The sequence below is a fragment of the Eretmochelys imbricata genome, chromosome 6 (assembly GCF_965152235.1).
Source record: "Eretmochelys imbricata isolate rEreImb1 chromosome 6, rEreImb1.hap1, whole genome shotgun sequence".
Lineage (NCBI taxonomy): Eukaryota > Metazoa > Chordata > Testudines > Cheloniidae > Eretmochelys > Eretmochelys imbricata.
Window position 1 is genome coordinate 59,731,599 of NC_135577.1, and position 20,110 is coordinate 59,751,708.

Consider the following 20,110-nt stretch of genomic DNA (forward strand, 5'->3'; position numbering starts at 1 on the left):
TGCCAAGGGCCACTGCTTAGTGTGCTTTGTCCCCACACTGCCCAAATCCTGTGATTACTTTATGGACAAGGGGATACAATTTCCTGGGAAGGTTGTAAACACCGGGAAATAGAGGTGCTCTGCCCTCTGCAGTCAGGCACCTCTGGGATCAACTGGTATTGGATGCTTCAGGTGCATCACCATCTCCTTCAACCTCTGTCCTAGTGAATTAATGGAAGAAATATTGAGAGGAAAAACTGATGAAAGGTCTGGAGGACAATGCCGCCCAGGAGCAGTGGGCAGTGTTGAGGATTAGTGAGAAGCCTTGCCATGCTGATTTCATTGCCTTGGTTGATAATATCACAGAGTTAGAGGATGGAGGCAATGCAGTAGCTGGATATAACTGGATGCAAGTCACATATCTCAGACTGTGGCCCCCATTCTGGGCTCCGGCTGAGCTGAGCGGCACACAGCCTAGGCCATGGGGACAAAGGTGACTTTAGCCACCTCTGCACCACTTGGATTATGAGGCTGCTGGAAGCTCATTCAGCCCCCATCCTAAACCAGTGGTCCCAGGGATTGCTCTAACTTGCACCCTAGATACAGCAGTCTGTAAGGGACTACCTGACATCCCAGAATAGCTAGAGCTTAGAGCATAACCAAACACACTCCGTCCCTCACTCAGATACACCCCTACTCCTGGGGACAGCAAAGGGTCATGCTGCTGGCCCTACTCACTGGGAAATCCACCTTATACTGGGTTATTCCCAGTAGTGAGATCTGGCTGGGCACTGGGCCCATTATGCTGCTGGAATGATGTAAAGGGGCTGGCATGTAGCTCAGACTTAGGATCAATGTCTCACAGTCTTAACTTGAAAAATGGATGCAAGTTGGCTTGGCTAGGAACACTGAGATATGGGCTGGAAAGTGCCTGAAGGAGCTGAACAAAGGAGGGTGATAAATGGCAGGGTATTGATTTGAAGAAGGTGTCCATGAGGACCTGCAGGGCTTGATCTCAGGTGTAAACTTAAGTGTTATTAAATATCTCCATTCATTAGCTAGAAAGAGGGCAAACAGGAGCATGATGCAATCAACAGGTCACACTGAAACGGGAGGAGTTGTAAACCCTAGAGAGGATAGAGAAAATGCAGAGGGACCCAGAGACGTTAAGACACATGGGCAGGAAACAACTAAGTGAGACTCAGCCTGGGGAAATGTAGATTCTGCAGCTAGGGGAAAAATAACCCAAAACCACGATCCTCAATGGGAGGAGAATGCCGGGAGCAGGAATGGCTGAGAGAGACTCTGCAAGGAGAGGGAGAAGCAAAAGACTTTATGGTGAGATGGCTGCAAAACACCAGGGATGGTCTGGGGAGTGAGGATGCAAAGTCCTCAGTCCCAGCATAGGGAGGGCCCAGTCCCTCTAGCTACAGCTCTGGAGAGACCCCACCTGGAGTCAGCTCTGGGTCTCCTAAACCAAGAAGCCTCACATCAAGATGCAGGGAGATGGTCCCTTCCTGTGTGGTTCTAGTGCGCCCACACCTGGCCTGTGACAGTCAGCTCTGGGTCCCTTGCTGACAGAGGAAGATTGGAAGGCAAGATTAGAGGAGGGCAACAGGAATGAACACGGGCTTGTGAGGAGAGATTAATAGAGTTGAATCCGTCCAGGTTGGCTAAGGGGCACTTAGCCTGTGCTGATAGTCTGCAAACATCATCCCGGGGTAGCTGCTGAGGGTGGAAAGGGATTACATAGGGTCATAATGAGGGATGTGGGCGGGGATTTGGAGAGGAGATGTTCTAGTGGAGTCTCTGCAGACGCCCTGACAGTGAGACGTGTGAGGCTGTGGAAGAGTCTTCCAGGAAAGGGGCAACACCTTAAAAATAGACTGGGCACAACCTACACTCTGCTGGAGACAAGAGACCCTGATAGGACTTTTCCATCTCTCGTTGAGACTCCACTCCACACAGCGATCATTGTTCAGAAGCATCTGACCTGGCCAGGGTCATGGTGATCAGTCTAAGAAGAGCTGTGTGGCAAGCTGGGGCTGCCCTTCTAAGTTGCCATGGGCACCAGTCCCAACTCCAGTCCCAACTCCACTCCCATGCCGGCCCCTTTGAGCTGCCATGGGCCATCACCCCCCTGAATGCTGCTCTGGTTGCTAGTGGGGGGGTGTTTCCCCAGGGTGACTGGCCTGGGGTGGGTGGATCCCCTCTCTGAAGGGCTGATCTCTACCTTCCAGGAGCACCTCAACTACGTGACGGAGATCTCCCAGGATGAGCTCTTTGTGCTGGACCCAGAGCTGGTGATCACCCACACTGTGGGCACCTCGCCCGCCATTCCTGACCTCGTTGACTTGTCCTCCACTCCCACAGGGCACCATTTTGCTTTCCCTTCTTCCTCATCCTCTCCACCCTCCTCACCAGCCCTCAGGTGAGACTGACCACTCTGGTCTGCAGGTGAGAATGGCCTTGTGGGGTGGGGAGAAGGGTCTGAGGGAGGAGTGGAAGAAGGACCAGCCTGAGAGGCTTGGCGCTGGCTTAGCTGCTCTGAATCCTGAGCTCTGAAGCGAAACACCAGCTCTGTGTGACGCAAGTGAGAATTGTCTCTGCAGCTTGCCTCTATGGAGACCAACAATCTTCCCTTCCTCCCCATGCATATTCCACCCTAGGAAAGTGTGACTCTGGGGCAGTGGGGCTGCACTGGAGGGTTGCACCCATGGCTCTAGTTTAGCTGCATCAGTCCAGGGCTGATTGAGACTCCAGAACTCGTTTCCCATTGCTAGCCCCCATGGCAAAGGGAGATGGTTCTCTGGGGGGGGGCTGAGACACAGAGCTGGGATAGGGGTAGGTGTCACTGACTGAGCTGGGAAGGGAAGAAATTAGTGGTGGAGATGGGCCAGGGAGGGGAAAGAAACCAAGTCATGGAAGGAATGGGTGTCATTGCTAAGGCAAGGTTAATTTCCTCAATCTTTCAATTTGTAAGCACCTGGAAGATAATAGGGTTATAAGGAATATCCAGCATGGATTTGTCAAGAACAAATCATCCCAAACCAACCTAATTTCCTTGTTTAACAGAGTTACAGTACAGCTTGACACAATCCCATATGGCAGTCTCATAAGCAAACTAGGGAAATGTGGTCTATATGAAATTACTATGAGGTGGATATACAACTCGTTGAAAAACTGTACTCAAAGTAGTTCTCAATGGTTCACTGTCAAACTGGGACAGTGTATCTAGTGGGGTCCCACAGGGGTGAATCCTGGGCCTGACACTATTCAATATTGTCATTAGTGAGGTGGATAACCAAGTGGAAAGTATTCTTATACAATGGGAATACTAGCAAGCTGGGAGGGGCTGGAAGCACTTTGGAGGGCAGGATGAGAATTCAAAACAACCTTGATCAATTAGAGAATTGGTCTGAAATCAATCAAATTAAATTCAGTGAAGACAAGTGCAAAGTACTTCACTAGGGAGAGAAAATCAGATGTACAACTACAAAATGGGGAATAACTGGCTAGGTGGGAGTGCAACTGAAGAGGGTCGGAGGGTTCTAGTGGATCACAAATTGAATATGAGTAACCATGTAAAGCAAGTGGGAAAACAGCTCCTGCCTTTCTGGGGTGTATTAACAGGAGTGTTGTATGTAAGACAGGGGAGGTAACTCCTGTTCTACTCAGCACTGAAAAGGCCTCAGCTGGAGTGCTGTGTCCAGTTCTGGGCACCACACTTTAGGAAGAATGGGGACAAACTGAAGAGAGTCCCGAGGAGAGCCACTAAAATGATCAAAGGTTTAGAAAACATGAGCTATGAGGAAAGGTTAAAAAAACTGGGCATGTTCCATCTTGAGAAAAGAAGACGGAGGGGGACCTGATACCAGTCTACTAATATGTTACGGAGTGTTCTAGAGAGGATGGTGATCAGTCGTTCTCCAGGCCCACTGAAGGTAGGACAAGAAAACTGGCTTAATCTTCTGAAAGAGAGATTTAGGTTAGATATTAGGAAAAACTTTCTAGCTATAAGGGTAGTTAAGCTCTGGATCAAGCTTCAAAGGGAGGTTGTGGAATCCCCATCTTTGGAGGTGTTTAAGACCAAGCTGGATGAACACCTGTCAGGGATGGTCAAGGTTTGTTTCGCCCTGCCACAGCGCAGGGGGCTGGACTAGATGATCTCTCGAGGTCCCACCCAGCCCTACATTTCTATGATTGTGTGATTCCTTTCTCCCGTCCTATCCCAGCTGGCATCCATGCAGCTGGTCTCTCAGCAGCAGTGTCTCTCCAGTGGCAGGCTGGTACACAGGAAACTTCTGCTGCTCACACAGCCCCAGCTTGACTAGCCATCAGGCAGGGCTCCCGCAATGGGGAAGTGTCACAGAGCCACAGGATCGGTGCTACCACCCCATCTTTAGAACAGTTTCGGGGGGGACCCCTTCAGTGTGCCAGACCCCAAAGGAGTCTCTCACTTCCTCCAGAGTAAGCCATGCGGCTTCACTGCCTCCTTAGGCTGGACCTTTGTGCCTGCAGTGCTCCTGCTTCACACCGAGAGTGCTCTTGAGCACATCCATCTGAGAGAGGAGATTTGTATGCTCTTTAGGGATTAATGCACCTCGCCAAGCGTGTGCAGTGACACGCAGCATTGTCAAAACGGGGGGGTTTAGAAGTTACCTGGAACAAAGCATAGCAACTTCCTTAAGTGAGCAAAGAGGCAGGAAGGTTAAAGCCTGGTCCATTCAGGTTTGCCCATAGCCCAGCCAAGCTGTAGTGAACCCCGTTGTTCAAGCTTGCTCTCTCTCCTTGGTCAGGCTCCAGGTGAGAGCCTCCCTGGCTGCCTCCAGCAGCCAACACTTATCCCCACACCTAGAGTCCTCCTTTGTTCCAGACCTGGGAAATACTGCCCAGCTGTGCGCCCCTCCCGCACCCCCCTGGGGAGGTGGGTAAGTGTATCTCTCTAGGTCGTTGATTGCTAGGTCTCAATGTCCAGAGAGTTGGATTTGCTGTCCTCTTTTCAGAGGCTCCATTGATATGGGGACCAAGCCCCACACATTTAAGTGACACCCGAATCTACATCTGAGCAAACAGCCCTTTTCTACCCCCTAAGTAACAGCACAGCCCATAGGGGAAACTGAGGCACAAACAGGACTCATAAAATATTACAGAAAATTCCCACTTCATCACAAGGAGTTCCCAACTAGTCCAGTCCTAGCCTCTCCCAGCAAGGGATGCTGATGGGCTGTGCCTGTGAGGATCACAGAGACGAGTGCAGGGGAGGGGAATTTGCTGCAGAAGACTTGCTTATCATGGCTTTTGACAGTGTCAGTTCTGAATCTCTCCCTCTCTTCTCTTCCAGCTCAGAAGCAGGGGGCTGCCCCTGCCACGAAGGTAAGTCCTTCAATCTGTGCTGCAGGCCTTTGGCAAGTCTCTGGCTTCCCTGTTCCTGTCACACTTAGGGTTATACTAGCCGATGCACCTGAGTCCCTGCCCTGATTCTGTGTTCCCCACAAACTCAGCGCTATCGTTGTCTGAGAAAACAGGGTGATGGGAATGTCTGGAGAGCCCCGCCCCTGCTGGTGTCACATGGCACTGCTCTGTCTGGGATCCAGACCCAACCATAGGCTCTGCGAGAACTGCACAGCCTATGGGGTGGCAAGGGAGAGGGTCACACCTGACGTTGCAGTGACTGCACAATGCACTGCCATTCAGGGGGATCGGGGCTCAGGTTCTCCAGGGAGGTTCCCCGAGGGGAGCGGCAGGAGTGACTGGCTGGAGAGACCTGATAGCCATTTGTTTGCATAGTGGAGCAGTGCAGGGAGCCTTTTCCCAGCCTGCTTGTGAAGTGTGGGGCAGGAAATGACAGGGTGGTGAGGTTAATCTCCCACCTGCAGAATCCAGGCCTTGAGATGTGTTGCTGGGGGTGGTGTTTGTCTCTGCCAGGCACTGGCAGGGGCTCTGGGAGGGGGGAGCGCAAGGTCAGGGGCCTCCCTCAGCTGAGCAAATGGAAAAAGTTTCCTGGAGCTTGAACAGAGCCGGTTCCTGGACGTGTGAATGAGTCACTGGTGAGAGGCATCCCAGCTGGCCGGCTCCCTGGGGACCCCCTCATTTGCCCTTCACCCTGCTCTTCCCCTCCACCTCAGGAGTTACTTTTTCCATGGTCTTGAAAACATTCCTTCTGGACCTCGCCAAAGCTGGGGCCTGGCCTTGCACCCGGGGAATGTGGTCTAACTCCTCCCCGCTCCCATGGGTGTTTCTCCCCTCACACCTCATCCCGTGGGCTGCCCCCATTTTCTCCTTACCTCTCCCCCACCTCTGGGGGCACCCAGCATTATAAAGCTGAGCCCCCCACTAACCCTCTGGTGCATGCCATGTTCCAGGCAAAACCAGCCTGGCCAGTGGCTCCCCCGAACCCCTCTCCTCCCAAGCCCTGTGTGAGGGGATTGGACTCAGGGGAATTCCAGGCCCAGGGATGCCCTGCCAGCAGCGCCCTGATGTTCGGGGACTGTCAGCAGGAAGCAGCCAGCTGTGCCCAGCAGCTGGGGAGGGAGGGAAGATTTTGGCCCTGCTCCCACACTGGGAGGAGGTCACTGGCACAGACTGTGGTGCTGGAGAAACATGCTTCTGGCAGCTCCCGTTGCACAGGCACTAACAGGCTGTGAGCCGTGTCCTAAGGCAGCTCCAGAAGTGCACGATGTGAACTGGCCTGGGGCGAGGACTGTGTCACTCTGCTATTGAAACTGCCTCTTAGCCCAGAAGAGACTGAAACGGAAGAGAGCCTGGGAAAAAGGCTGCCTTCCACTTGCACCTCCTTGGTGTTTCCACCTGCCCCACTGTAGGATACACGGCAGCTCAGTCAGTGCGCGTGCATGTGCAGAGAGAGAGAGAGTTTCCCCCTGCACAAGCAGCCCTCTCTCTTCCCATCTCCTGCTTGGCTTCTGTCATCCTGACCAGTGTCTCCTCTCTGCAGATAACGCCTTGATAGCCGCTGCCAAGAGTAATGATTTCCAGAAGGTAAGAGGTGCCATGTGCCACGAATGCAGCCACAGTGCTAGGGGGGTGCTGTGCCTTTCCCCACAGCAGCTAGCTGGGACCCCAGTGTGGCGTGAGCATCCCTTCTCCAGCACCCTGTTGGTGCCTGTTAGCCAGGCTTTGTCATTGCCCTGCTAGCCCCAGCTGTGACTCCTTCCTCACAGCGGTGCATGGAGAGTCCTTAGCAGTGTGAGCTTCCTCCGAGCAGTGCCGGATGGGGTCCAGATAGGCTCACAACAAGGAATGCTGTTCTGGGAGGGCTGCATGTGCAGCGTTAGATGAAGGCAGCTGTAGCCTTGCTGGCTGAGTTTGGAGAGCAGTTCAGTTCCCTACCCTGGGGCATATACTCAGGTAATCTTGCTGCAGGTTCTGCTGGCAAAGGCCCGCCCTGCAGGGTGTGAGTGGGAAGGGCCTTCCCACAGGCACAGCTCTTGCCCTGGTGCTCAGAGGTTAGAGGAGGTCTGAGTAGGAGACTCTAATCCAGAGCTGACTTGTGTTCCTGTAGTTTCGAGAGCTGCACCAGGCAGGAGGGGACCTGATGATGCGAGACTCCTCAGGTCAGACCGTGCTGCACCATGCCGTCAAATCGGGGAGCAAGGAGATTGTCAAATACGTCATTGAGAATGGTAAGCTGGGAGCCTGGATCCAGCTGTTGGTACAGCTCTGGGATGGGGGTGCCATGACCCCTGGAGCTGGCACAGAGGGATGGAGGCCGAATTCACTGCGCCTCTCTACAAGTCTCTGCTCGAAGGGGATGATGCTAGTGTTCAGATGCCCTTCTCTCTGCCTTGCTTTGTTTGTGGCAACCTCTCGCCTCTCTGCAAGGCTGGGGAGTGTCCCGTCCCTCCTTCCTGTTGTTTGTATTCTCGCTGGCAAATACAAGGCCAGGTTCAGCCTCAGACTTATGTGATACCCGTGTGATCTCACCGAAGCCAGAGGCAACTGAAGCTGCAACATGGCCGGGAGTATTTTGGTCAGTTTCAAGTATTGATGCCTGTCTGTTTTCTAGTTACCTGCTTTTGCCAGTGGGGGCAGCTCACAGCTTGGGTTTTGGTGGGTCTCACCAGAATGAGGGCTGGTTTTTCTTTTACATTTCTCTGTATTTGAGTCCAGGGGCAACTCCTCCTCCCCAACCCTACCGGCCAGATTCCGCCACTGTTCCCAGGCAGCTACATCTCTAGCTGCTTGGGTCTCTCTCAGTTATCAGATGAGGTCTCCGCAGTGGTATGCAGGAGACCCCAGGTGTGTGAGAAGAGACTGTGCTGTGCATTGCTGGGGAGTGTGCAAGAAGGTCTCTGTCAAGCAGGCTGGTCTCATTACCCCACATTGTCTTTCTCTCTCCAGCCCCTGCAGAGATCCTCGATGCGACAGAAGACGAGAAGTAAGTTGCTTGTGGTTTGTATTATTTGATGCCCAAACCCTCTGTTTTCTATACCCAGCTGCCTTCACTGCAACTGCCAGCCACCACTTCCACACTAGGCTTGGACTGAACAGCCCCAGAGACTGAATTCTCCTCCCACCCAGGTGCTCTCTGAGGCAGGGGTGGGGTCCTTTGCTGAAGAAGTGTGACCAGACTGAATTCGCCTCCCATCCCAGGCCTCCCTAGCAGGGGTCCCTCACTGCAGCCCCTGTGTATGTCACTTGCCCTCTCGCTTTGCCTGGGGATCTCATTCCTTCCCCTTGTCTCTTCTCCCCAGTGGCGAGACCAGCCTGCACCAGGCGGCTGCCCTGCGCCAACGCACTATCTGCCACTACATTGTGGAGGCTGGGGCTTCGCTCATGAAAACAGACCTGCAGGTAAGGTCAGATGGGCTGGGAATGGGAGATGGGAGTTCTGGGAATAAGGGTGTACATGGGGCACTGGTGAATGGCTGGAGCAGAGATTCAGAAGGTGTGAGCCAGCTGGCTCAGCAGAGGAGCAGTGAAGGGAATGTGAGGGCACTAGCTTAGAGCCCAGCCAAATGTGCCACACATTCCCTATGCGAAGGGGGTCCCTGGATACAGTCTGGAGCCTCGGGCTTCTCCAGTAGTTCAGCATGGAGCACAAAATCTCACCTACCCCTGCCCACTCACTAAGCAGCAGATCCTTAGAGCTGCACAAAGGGTGTCTCCTCCTAGCTCTTCTGTGCTGCCCCAGTGCTTTTTCTAAATGAGTAGGTGGAATGTTTCTTTTCCCCTCTTCCCACCATCTGAGGTCATTGCAAGGACAGTCTCGCCAGAGAGTTCCCCTCCCAGCAGCGCTGTCAGCTCTCCCGAGTGGGGGGATGGGGAGAGGAGGGAGCTCTGAGAGATGCAAAGGCAGGGCGTGTTTCCGAATAGCCAGCCCCACAGAGAGTGTTAGCAAGTGGGTCAGGCAGTGTCACTTATGCGTAGAATAAATTCTGCTGTGTCTTGGTGCCAGTGGCTCGTGAAGACCAAGACACAGTGGTTGGGATGCAGTCATGTCTCTGCCAGAGGAGTTGTAGCAAAAAGGGCGAGGTTATGTTTTGATACAAGAGGTTCCCAGGGGCTGGCATACAGCGGCGGGGAAGCAGACGTGTCTCTGTGTCAAAGCTCTGTGTATCGGGATATAGCACAGGGAACATGATAGCATCTCAGTGCCGGGCCAGCTCTGGGACCTGGTAGATAGCCAAGAGGTGCGGTTATGTCTTGGTGCCAGAGGTTCCCAGGGCTGGGATACAGCAGAGGAGTTCACCTGGGCAGCCAACCCTAATGAGGCTATAAAAACTTCTGAATGCTTTAGGCTGCAATCAAACCCTTTGCCAGCAGCCAGGGAGATGCTCTGCAAACACTCCCTGGCAGCTGCCCTGCCTTCCTAACTTCCAGCAAACGACTCGGGCCTTGTCATGTGCCCAGATCAGGAATGGTTTTGCTTGGGGGCACATCGAGTGGCCATAGAAACGAAGGAGAAAAGGACCAAAGTAGGAGGCTGAGGCCTGGGCTGGGGCTAGGAAGGCTTTGCCAAAACAGCTTTGCTGAGGTCCCACCACAAGATCTCTGGGCATGGAATCCTCTCTGTTGAAGTGAGAAGGACCCAGATGTCTGTCACCCTGAGTTCTCAGGTGCAAGTGCCCCTCCCCCCCCCCCCCCGAGCCAGTGCTGAAGGGAATTTTTTTAAGGACTGACTGCCCAGCTGGAGGAGAGGGGGCCCAGCGGGGGTGTGTCTGTTTGTATAAATGCACACCTGGCCTTGTGACTGTCAAGGAAGTCCCATGTCCTCCCCAGCACTGACCGCTTAGAACTTTCCTGTAGTATGGGCAAGAACAAACCACATTCTGGAAGCTGTATGTGAACCCTGATCCTTACAGAGTGTAATACAGTTTGGTACTGTGCATACAAAACAGTTGGGTCCCATACACCTCTGGCAAAGCAAACCAGGGTAGATGGGGCTGGGCTTCGTCATGTTACGTGAATCAGTTGGGCTGCACGGAGGGCCTCTTGCAGCTCTTGTTTCAGACTGTGTTTCTGCAGACTTGAGCAGGCAGCGCTGCATCAGGGCTTGTGCAGTCAGAAGGGAAACACAGTATTTCCTTTTGCTAAATGAGCGTTTAGATTCTGCCTACTGAGGAGACCCCTGGAGGAGCACTGGGCAGTGAAGCACAACACACTGGCTCCAGCCCTGCCAGGGGAGATCCCTGTGAGATCCTGGGCCTACACTCTGTGACTGCAAGTGGACCTGTGTGTGCCTTGCATCTATCTGCCTTTGTACCTCTGTGTTCCTCTGTGTGTGTGGGCTTCTGTCTGCAGCTGCATCCGTGTTTGTGAGACCCTTGCGTGTTTGAGCATTGTTTGCCCCAATGAAATATAGATGTGGATTGTCCCAGAGGCTTGGGATCCCTTCCCCCTTGTTCTGGCTGCCTTCACCCTGCTGAGCTCTGAGAGCCAGTGTGGATAAGTTGCACTCTCCTTGGGGAGGGGGTTTTCAATGGAAGTGGCAGAGTGCCAGGTTTTCTTGGCCCTGCTCAGCGGAGGGTTTGTTCAGCGCAGAGGAGCAGGGGCAGTTAACCAGCGGGAGGGGGAAGGGAGGAGAGAGGAGACGGAGCTGAAAGCTGTTAACAGATTTGCTTTTTATGGAGTGCGGGAGTTCATTAGTGGACACAGTCCAGATGGCTGCAATAAGCTGGTGAAATGTGAGCCTCCTTGAGGAGCAGGAGCAGTTACTGGGGGGAGGAGGGAGGGATGGTGTTTCAAAGTGCTCCTCAGACGTACACCTCACTCCTCCCCCCACATGTCCTTCAGCTCTCTCCCCCTCACTCTGCCTAGCCTGCTTTCCACAGAGCTGAAAAAGCAGCAGGTTACAGAGACTGGACAGTCAGAGAGACCAGTCTTGGTCATCTTTATATGCAGTGCGTGAAGAGGGGAATACATGTGACAGGACAGTCTCTGTCCTAGCCAGCAGGAGGTGCAAATGGGCTTGACAGGGACTTATCTAGCCCGCACCTTCCAGTCTCTTAGCAAAATCTAAGTATCCTTTCCAGCATGCACCTATATCTTCCAGTCATGCTTCCCTTCCCTTTATGGCAAACCTATTATCACCAGACATTGCACACCGCACATCTTGGCCACATGCCCTGCAGGGAACCAAATATGGACAGCAGCAGTTTGACCCTGGGCTCTGCACTCCTAGAAACCCTACTCCCAGCCTGCGGCTTTGTGGGAAAGCAGCACTTCTGCTAGGCCTGAAGTTCCCAAACTCTTTTGCTGGGTCCCCCTTCAGAGATTCATGTCCCAGGAGCACCTCCCCTCCTTCTTATAAACAGAAATTTCCAGGGGGGCTGGGAGCCCAACCTAGCCAGGGTGCCCCCTTGCTCCCCAGCCCATGAGCATCCCCTGCCTGTGACCCACTCCAGGTGGGTGACCCCAGCAGGACACAGACAGGTGGGCTGCACCCCTCTCCTTATGCCCTTGCCTCTGGGACCTGCTAGAATCACTGAGAGGTCATAGGCTCCTTTGGCTCTAGTGTGATCCCCACCACACATGCACAAGAGCCTGTGGGGGCAGGGAGAAACTATGTCCCCAGGGGGCCTCTATGTATCAGCCTCAGGAGAGGCCAGTGAGCTGTATGGGCCCCTCTCCTTCCCCGCAACCTCCTGTGGAAGGAGAGGCCCCTCCTCCTCCATCTTTCAGCCTGGCAGCTAGTGTGAGGAATTCTTATTTTGTCGTCAATATTTTGAAGAAACAAGAAAAAATTTGTAACCAGTCAGGTCCTCGCACCCTCCCAGTAACTTAATTGTGCACCACCCCACCCCCAGACATGCCTCACAGTTTGAAAACCAGTTTACTAGGCTACAAACAACACAGCCATGAAAGGGGAAGCCATGGGGGGGCCTACCCCAGGCACGAAGCTGTTGAGGCAGGGAGGGACGCAGGTGTCTGGTGGAAGGAGAGCAGCATAATGCTAGTGGTGTCCCAGCTCTTCACTAGAGACACCAGGCCAAGCAGAGGCTGTAAGCAGAGCTCTCCCCACATGGTAAGAGCAGCTCTCTCATGCCCATGGTCAGCCCTGCAGGATGTAAAATGGCAGGGAGAAAGGGGTGCAAATGTGGCGGCCGCCATCTTGGCCACCACACCAGGGATTGAGCTGAGGGGACAGCTGCTACAACTGAAGCTCTAGGTTCAGTGCTCTGTGATGGGGGCTGTAACAGACTCTCAGCCTCTGCAGATTTGGTATGGAGGAGCCCCTCTGGCACTCAGAGTTACTGGCTGCAGGCTGTGGGGAGGGATCTCCTGTGGGTCTGTGTTTGGATGTTTCACCTCTGCTTTGCTCCCTTTTCCTCTGCACAGGGAGACACCCCCAAGCACAGAGCTGAGAAGGCCAACGACCCTGACCTGGCTGCCTACCTCGAACATCGTCAGCACTACCAGATGATCCAGCGGGAGGATCAGGAGACGGCTGTGTAGTGCTCAGTGTGCCTTACCACGTGGTCCTGCCAGTGCGGGCAGGACAGGAGGGCGACTTCCATGCTGCGGGTCCGGCTCAGCCCTTCCCAGATCTCTACTTAGTCCCAGAGGAGGGGGAAGAGGCGACAGCAGCTCTGTCCCAGGCCTGGCTGAGACTGTATTCATTTGTATGGACATTTGGGACTCACTCCCCCCCCAGCTATCTCCCACCACTTTCCATACACCCTGCACTGGATGGACTCTGCTCCGGCAGCTCTCCCACCCGCGCATCCTATAGGAGCCATCTCCGCGGTTGGGGAGAGATGGAGCCTCTGTGCTGCCCCTGTTGGTGGGAGTGATGGATGGTGCCCCCTCAAGAGACTCAGTAGTCCTTGTGGACTCTTGTTGTTCAGCCTCCACCTGCCTGCCCCAGTCATGGCTCCATGTGCTGCGGTTCCACTGGGCTCATCACCACTAGTACTGCCCCCGCCAACCCTCAGGGGCCTACCCCCAGAACCTGCCCACATCACTCCCTGAGACCGCCACAGGGGGTCACCAGAGAGCAGCCCTGCTCCTGCAGTTGGCACTAGCTCTGCTGTCCCGACTGCAGAATAATTGGGGATGCTTGTGGGCCTGAGAGAAGTTAACTGCTATCCAGCTGCCATACCACCTCCTACTCCTGCTTCCTCCCTTTGCTCTGAGGCCCTATGCAGCCGCACAGGGGGCCCCCAACAGCTGGCCAGAACCCCTGGCATGTCCAGTGGAGCCATGCCCATAAATCTGCCCCGAGTTCCAAGCAAGCTGTCTGCTTGTTAAAACTGGACCCAGGTGCCACAACAAAATGTCAGCAATGTGCCCGGGTCTCGCAAGCCGCCTCCTTCTGGCACTCCCCCTCCCCCCCCCCCCTTCCTGATTCCTCTCCCGGAGTTCATCTGCTGCCTCCCTTTCCTCCACATGTGCTTCTAATTTGCTGCACACCAGCCTGCTGGAAGTGTGGGTAAAAATATGTGCTGCTTACGCAGCAGGGAGGCTGCCAGGCTGAGGAGGGAGCTTGTCTCTAACCTTAGTACCGGGTTCCTGCCGCGCCAGCACCCACATTGGGAGCGCTTGCCCTGGACCCCTTCAGTGTGCAGTTGGGGAGGCTTCTGGGGGGTTGGAGCGTGCCATAGACCAGATACTCCTGTACCGAGAGCGCCGGGGAGCTGGATCCAGCATCTGGTAAAAGCAGCCCAGGGCCCAAGAACTACAGCTCCTAGAGGTAAGGGCTAGATGAGGCCCTGTCTAGCCCTCTGGCCCCATGGCCAGGGCAGGAGTAGTCCCTTCAGTCTATTCCCAGGGCTTTGCCCAAGCAATGGGGCTCCCACGCCAGCCCCCTATCAGCATGGTTCACGAGATGCAGTCTGAGTCCCTTTGCCCAGCTCTCCCCACTTTGCTCCCTTCTGGGCCCTGCATAATCCCACCCCTTGCTCCTTAGCTTTCATGTAGATTCCCACTGTCTGGGCTGGGGCCCCCAGTTCTGTGTGTGGCCCCTCCTGTCTGCCCCGAGCTGCTTGGAGCTCCCTGCTCACCCAGTTTCACGCACATGCCCCATTGCCATCTTAGTCACTTCATTTGCTGCCTTTTCAACAGATAAGGGGAGCGGGAGCTACCTTCCCGCAGTGGCCCCCATCCCTGGCAGAGGCAGTGCAGTCTGCCCCAAACATTCCAGAACAATGAGGCTCACTCCTCTGCTCCCGGGGGAGCTCTAATCCTGGGACCTGGGAGACGTATCAAGCCAGTAGTCAGCTGGCCTGCACTTGGCTTTGTGCTGGGGTGGGTGCAGCAGCCTTAAATAGTCCAGGGCTGTTTGGGGTGTGACCCTTCACACTGCCCCAGTGTCTGACCCTGCCAGAGCATGGTGGCTGGGAGCTGGCTGAGGGAGGGCAGGCTGGTACCAGGCCTGTCCAGACCAGAAGTTGAGTAGTTCAGGGGTGAATCTCTGGTGTGGAGCACAAGCAGTGAAACATGAAGGCTCAGTGGTGCCATGTTGTGCTCTGAAGCAGCCAGGAGGTGAGTGCCTTCCAGTGAGTTCATCTCAGCCTTGGGTTCCTAGGTGGCTCTGAGAAACAGGAAGCTCCACTCGCCCAGCAGGTCTTTGACTATTGGGGCTGTGGGGGGCTGCACTCGGAGCTCAGGGAGGGTGGGGCTGGTGTTCCTTAGGACCCTTCTGGTTTTGTTTACAGAGGCGGGAACCTGCTTTTTACTTTGTTTTCAGTAGTTAATTGTTCCCGGCATGGGTGGAAGGAGAGCAGGATCGGGGGCAAGAAGGACCTGGAGCCACTTCTCCCCTCCACCCCCACCCCCCATTATTCCTGTTGGCGTGGAGCTGATGTCTGTGGGAGCTGCTCTGACACAGAGCTGGTTGCTGTGATCTGCCCTTGGGGCTGTTTCGCTTAACCTGCTGTGTCAGTACTATGATGACAGGAGTGTTGGGTCTCTGCTGCTGCCAGGGATTCCCCCTCCTGTGCTGTGTGTGCCTGTCCTCTGCGTGGCCTTGCCACACACGCACCCCCACCCACCCACCCACCCCAGGTGAAGACAGAACCATATGGTGAGAACTAACGTGTGCCTGGCCACCACAGTTGCAAGCCAGATGCCCCCGGTTCTGAGGCAAAAGGGGGATTTGGACCTGCAGGAGATGTGTGGGGCACCAGCGAAGAATGCAAACAACCAGCACATGTTCTGTCGGGGTGAGGGGGACTTTCTTGCATACAGCTATGCCCCATGGCACAAATGGGCCAGTGACCCATCTCTCCAGATGGTTGGGGGGGGGGCATGGCAGTTTAGCAAGCCTGCACCCAGCATCCATAAAATGTGTGGTGCTCTCCTATGCAGGAGTGCAGCAGCCCCTGGGAACTAAAGGCCCTGGCATGCACTGTGAGCAAGCTGCTTGGGTCAGGTGGGCCATCATGGGCCTGCCCTTGTGCATTAAAGAGGAAGGTGATTCTGAACCAGTTTAGGCTGTTTGTCATGTGCTGGGCACCATTGGAGGATGCTGCCTAATGGATGGATCTCCATGTCCATCTCTCACACATATGCAGAGGGTCAGGGTAAAGGGCCTCATCGTCCAGCTGTGGCTGCCGCTAGCCAACAGCAGGACAGACGCTATGTCTCCTTAATGGCACAAACTGCTCGCTCTCTGCTGGGACACTGAGCCTGGCCTGGAAGCGTTTACACCCTGAGCCCGTCCTCTCGTTCCCCGATTTTGTATGCTCTCTTCGTCTTTGTACAGGTAGTTCAAACACACGCTGACCACTTCCCCCATGTGTGCGCGCGCCCATGAGCTGAGTTGCTGTGCAATTCCAAGCCTGGCTTGTTTTTATGCGAGGAGGAGAGTATTTTGTAATACTGGAGGGTGGAGATTCTGTGCAATGCCTGGTTCCTGTCTCCTAGACTCTTAGGACTGGTATATTTGTAACTCTGTTGGGACTGCGGCTCTGGCAGGCCGTGTGCCTGGACAGCAGCCTGTGCTCCCATCGCTTTTCATCTTTGACCGTTTGGATGTTGTTGTTTCTTGCCATTAAAATAAAAAGATGAACATTTTACTGCCTGTTTCCCTCCCTCTCTGAGACCTGCAAGGATGATAGATGCTACAGGAATGAGCTAATCAGCCTTATGTGTGACACTAAGGTGCCCCTTCAGTAACACCGCTTCCGTTCTAAGCCCTGGCCAGGAGCTCAGAAGGTGTTGGGTTTCCCTGCTGGATCAGATCCTCCCTACCTAGGCCCAAGGCCTTTCTTTTCAGAGACCCCTCCCCACCCATGTGCACCTGGCCAGCAATCCAACAGTGCAGTGTAGCATGGAGAAAACTCTCCCCCTTACCCTGATGATCAGCATGACTGAAGCAGGGACTGTGAGCTCCTAATTTGCTGCCTGTTGTCTTGAGCATCTTGTTCTTTCTTTTGGGGTCAGGCTTCTGGGAGTTTGTCCCCCCAGAATCAGACCCTTTGCAGCTGCAGGGTTGTTTGTTTATTATAATTTGAAATGTTTCTATTTGTATTAACTATTCCCAAAGAGCACTTGTAGCATTGATAGCAACCTACCCATGAGAGATCATGTCACTGGGAAGGGATGCACTCTGGGGGTTAGAGCAAGGACTGGGACCCAAGGTTCCTGTGTTCTTTTCCCATTTCTGGAAGGGTGTATGTTCTAGTAGATAGAGCTGGGGCTTGGAAGGCAGGATTCCTGGGTGGTCTTCCTATGTCCACGAGAGGAATGTGGGATGGTCACTGGATCAGAGGGCTAGGAGCTAGGACTCTTGAGTTCTGTTTCCAGCTCTGGTATTGAATCATTCATGTGAGCGTGAGCAATTCATCTGTGTTTATTTCTATGTAAAACAGAGACAACAATCCTGATCTACCCCCACAGTGCTCTGAGCTGCACTCATGAAGGTGTTGGAGATGGACACAGCATCTTGCTAATTAATGAGGTGGGGTGAGGGCTGGGAAATTTAACTCACACCTCAAATTCGGAACCCTGAGGGTTGCATAGTAATCTGACCCACCTTCACACCCCTACATTCCGTAAATTGTTTGGGGTTTATAAGCTTCCCCTCTGCCCCCAATATACACATTCCCTCCATCCCCTGGGAGCCTTGTGTCACTAACAGCCCCTTGAAGCTAATGGCAGGAGTGTGTGGCTGGTGTAGTACATGCTAAATTGCCCCAGCCCTTCTGGCTCTGGGGCCAGGGATCAAACATACATGCTGGGATTTCAGGGACGGGTCAGTTCCACTTCAGTGCCCAGACCCCTCAGCATTTGGACAATTTCTCCCCAGCAGGGACTGTCAGTAAGCACAGAGACCAGAGATTTCCAGCTTGTGGGAGGGGGAAGAGAATTCAAAAATCCCATTGCTCTTCTGGGAGGTTTTGGGACTCTGCCTCCAGCTCCCTGGGCTGGGGCTGGGGGATTGTACTGTTCCATACAGAGGGTAGTGAATTTTTGAAACTCCCCCTGGCCAGCAGGACATGGACTGCAGAGGTTCCTATGGAATCCTGTGTGTGTTAGAGGTGGTTGGAGGTGTGTGCCAGAAATACATTTGTGTGCATCTGCACGCTCATGTGTGTCGGGGTACCCGAGTGAGTGTCAGATGCATGCCCTGCCAGCATATGTATGTCACTGAATATACACACAAACCTGGCCTGCACTAACCAGGCCCTGTGCTGAGGGCAGGACAGTGCACATATGGCCGTGTTAATCATTACCCACATCAGCTACCCTCCAGACCAACTACAAACGAGACAAGGCTACCCTTCCAGAGGACCCATGCCATGTTCTCCCAGGACAGAGCTACACCCAGGCAGTGCCACCTTCCTTTAAGGCATGTGCCATCTTAAAAATCAAGCCAACAGGCAGTGGATTATATTTTGCCTTACAGATATCCACGCAGCTGCAGGGAAATGCCCTTGGGTTTCTGGCCCTGGGCCCCCTCCCTACTCTGCTCCCTCTTTGCAAACATAGAGCTTTGTTTCTGAGCCAGAGGAGGACATAATGTCCCCCTGCATCCCCTCCCTGAGGGCTCAGAAGGGACAAGCACAGGACTGTCACCTCCATTGCAATTAGAAAGAGAACCCTACAAATGCACTCTGCTCCCCACTCACCTTCCAAACAGTCATCACCATCCTCTGGTCCCCCAGGGACCAAGGGGGAGTATGGGAGAAAGCCAGGGGGAGGAGCAGAAATAGAGGGGAGAGAGAGCGAGGAAAGAAAAACAATACTATTGACCTTCAGTATCGAAGCACTTTGGGCAGATTCAGCTTGAGACACTAGCAGGGCCCTGGTACCTCCTGTTCTCATGCTCCATGGTCCAGAAATGACTGAGCAAAAACGAGCAGCTCTTGCCTTCAGAACTGGCTATTTCACTGGTACCACAAGCCAGGGTCTGTTACGTCACAGGTCATGCCCATGGGCATAATGGTGATGCTAATGTTAGAGACTTGCAAGCCCGACCAGCTTGCCACACCCAGGGCAGGCAGCTCCTCACATTCTGTGCGGTTGAACTTTGTTTATCCCTTTCGGGCTCTGGTTCAATCTCATTTTAAATATCCCCACTGATGGTTTTTTCACTATGGCCCCTTGGGGAAACAATTATCCAGCCTTCAAGATGCTTTTTGTGAGATTCAACTGGGATGTCCCCTTGCTTAAATTCACTCCGATTGCTCCTTATTACATCCCTGTGGAGAACGCGAAAGAATCACTCTTGTTCCTCTCAGGGGTTTTCCCTCTTCAGCTGTGTACTGCCTTGTTCTCACATCCCCACACAGTCCTGGCTTGGCCAGACACCACACAGAGCTGGGCCTGGGATAACAATGAATGGAGAAGGAGGCAGCTGATTGTCACGGATCACAGTAGGAGCTTCTGCTTGCCCACTAGTATCTGAGTAATGGACAAAGAAACGAGACAATGCAAAAGGCATGTGCTCTCTGCTCTGCTTTGGGGTCTCACTCACCCCCTGTATGCTCTAGACATCATTCCAGAACGATGGGTAGGGACCTTGAGAAGTCATCAAATCCAGCCCCCTGCACTGAGGCAGGGCCAAGTAAACCTAGATCATCACTGATAGGTGTTCGTCCAACCTGTTCTTAAAAACCTCCAATGATAGGGATCCACAACCTCCCTTGGAAGCCTAGTCCAGAGTTTAACTACATGTGAGCTTGTGCTTACTCCCGCATGCACCATGCACACATGTGCCATGCTGGACAGTCAGTCAGGAAACTGCCAGCAATGTGTGAGTCAAAAGCGGGACTCTCTTGGAAAGAGATTTCAGATTCTGAAGCGGTTTATGAAATCTGCAGCTTCTCAGCTCTCTCTACAACATCCTTCTAGAGGGGATGGTGGAAAAATGACTTCATTCCCCACCACAACCCCATTCCTTAGGCATGACACCAGTCCTGCAGTCTGCTGGGCAGCAAAGCAGGAGAGCTGGCTTGGCTCCTGCATTCCCCTCTTCACTGGAGATGGAGTGTGGGTGGGGGAAGAAATCATTGTCACCAGTGTGCTTTTATTTCCCTGAATGGCTTTTTTTGCTTTGTGCCCAGTGTGAGAGATCCAAGTGGGGGGGAAAGATGCATCCAAGGCTAAGGGTTGCAGAGTTGCTGGACCAGATTCAGAGGTGGGTCTGATTCTAAGGGGTGGAACAGACCCCTTGTCTCAGGTCCCCTCCGTGGGTAAGTGATGCCCCTTTGATCCAATCTTT

At 53.8% G+C, this 20,110-nt stretch overlaps 1 protein-coding gene across 9 annotated transcripts in view; it reads left to right on the forward strand.

Annotated features, from left to right (window-relative positions):
• Nucleotides 1-16,460, forward strand: part of DGKZ (diacylglycerol kinase zeta) — an 88,029-nt gene extending 71,569 nt beyond the window's left edge. For all 9 annotated transcript variants that reach the window (XM_077818606.1, XM_077818609.1, XM_077818603.1 and 6 more), the window contains 7 exons: nt 2,220-2,410; nt 5,324-5,355; nt 6,935-6,978; nt 7,502-7,622; nt 8,341-8,377; nt 8,694-8,793; nt 12,781-16,460. In XM_077818606.1, coding sequence (XP_077674732.1) covers nt 2,220-2,410; nt 5,324-5,355; nt 6,935-6,978; nt 7,502-7,622; nt 8,341-8,377; nt 8,694-8,793; nt 12,781-12,897 — 642 coding nt within the window. In that variant the 3' untranslated portion in view covers nt 12,898-16,460. The remainder of the gene's footprint in view (nt 1-2,219; nt 2,411-5,323; nt 5,356-6,934; nt 6,979-7,501; nt 7,623-8,340; nt 8,378-8,693; nt 8,794-12,780) is intronic.
• Nucleotides 16,461-20,110: the final 3,650 nt, after the last annotated feature.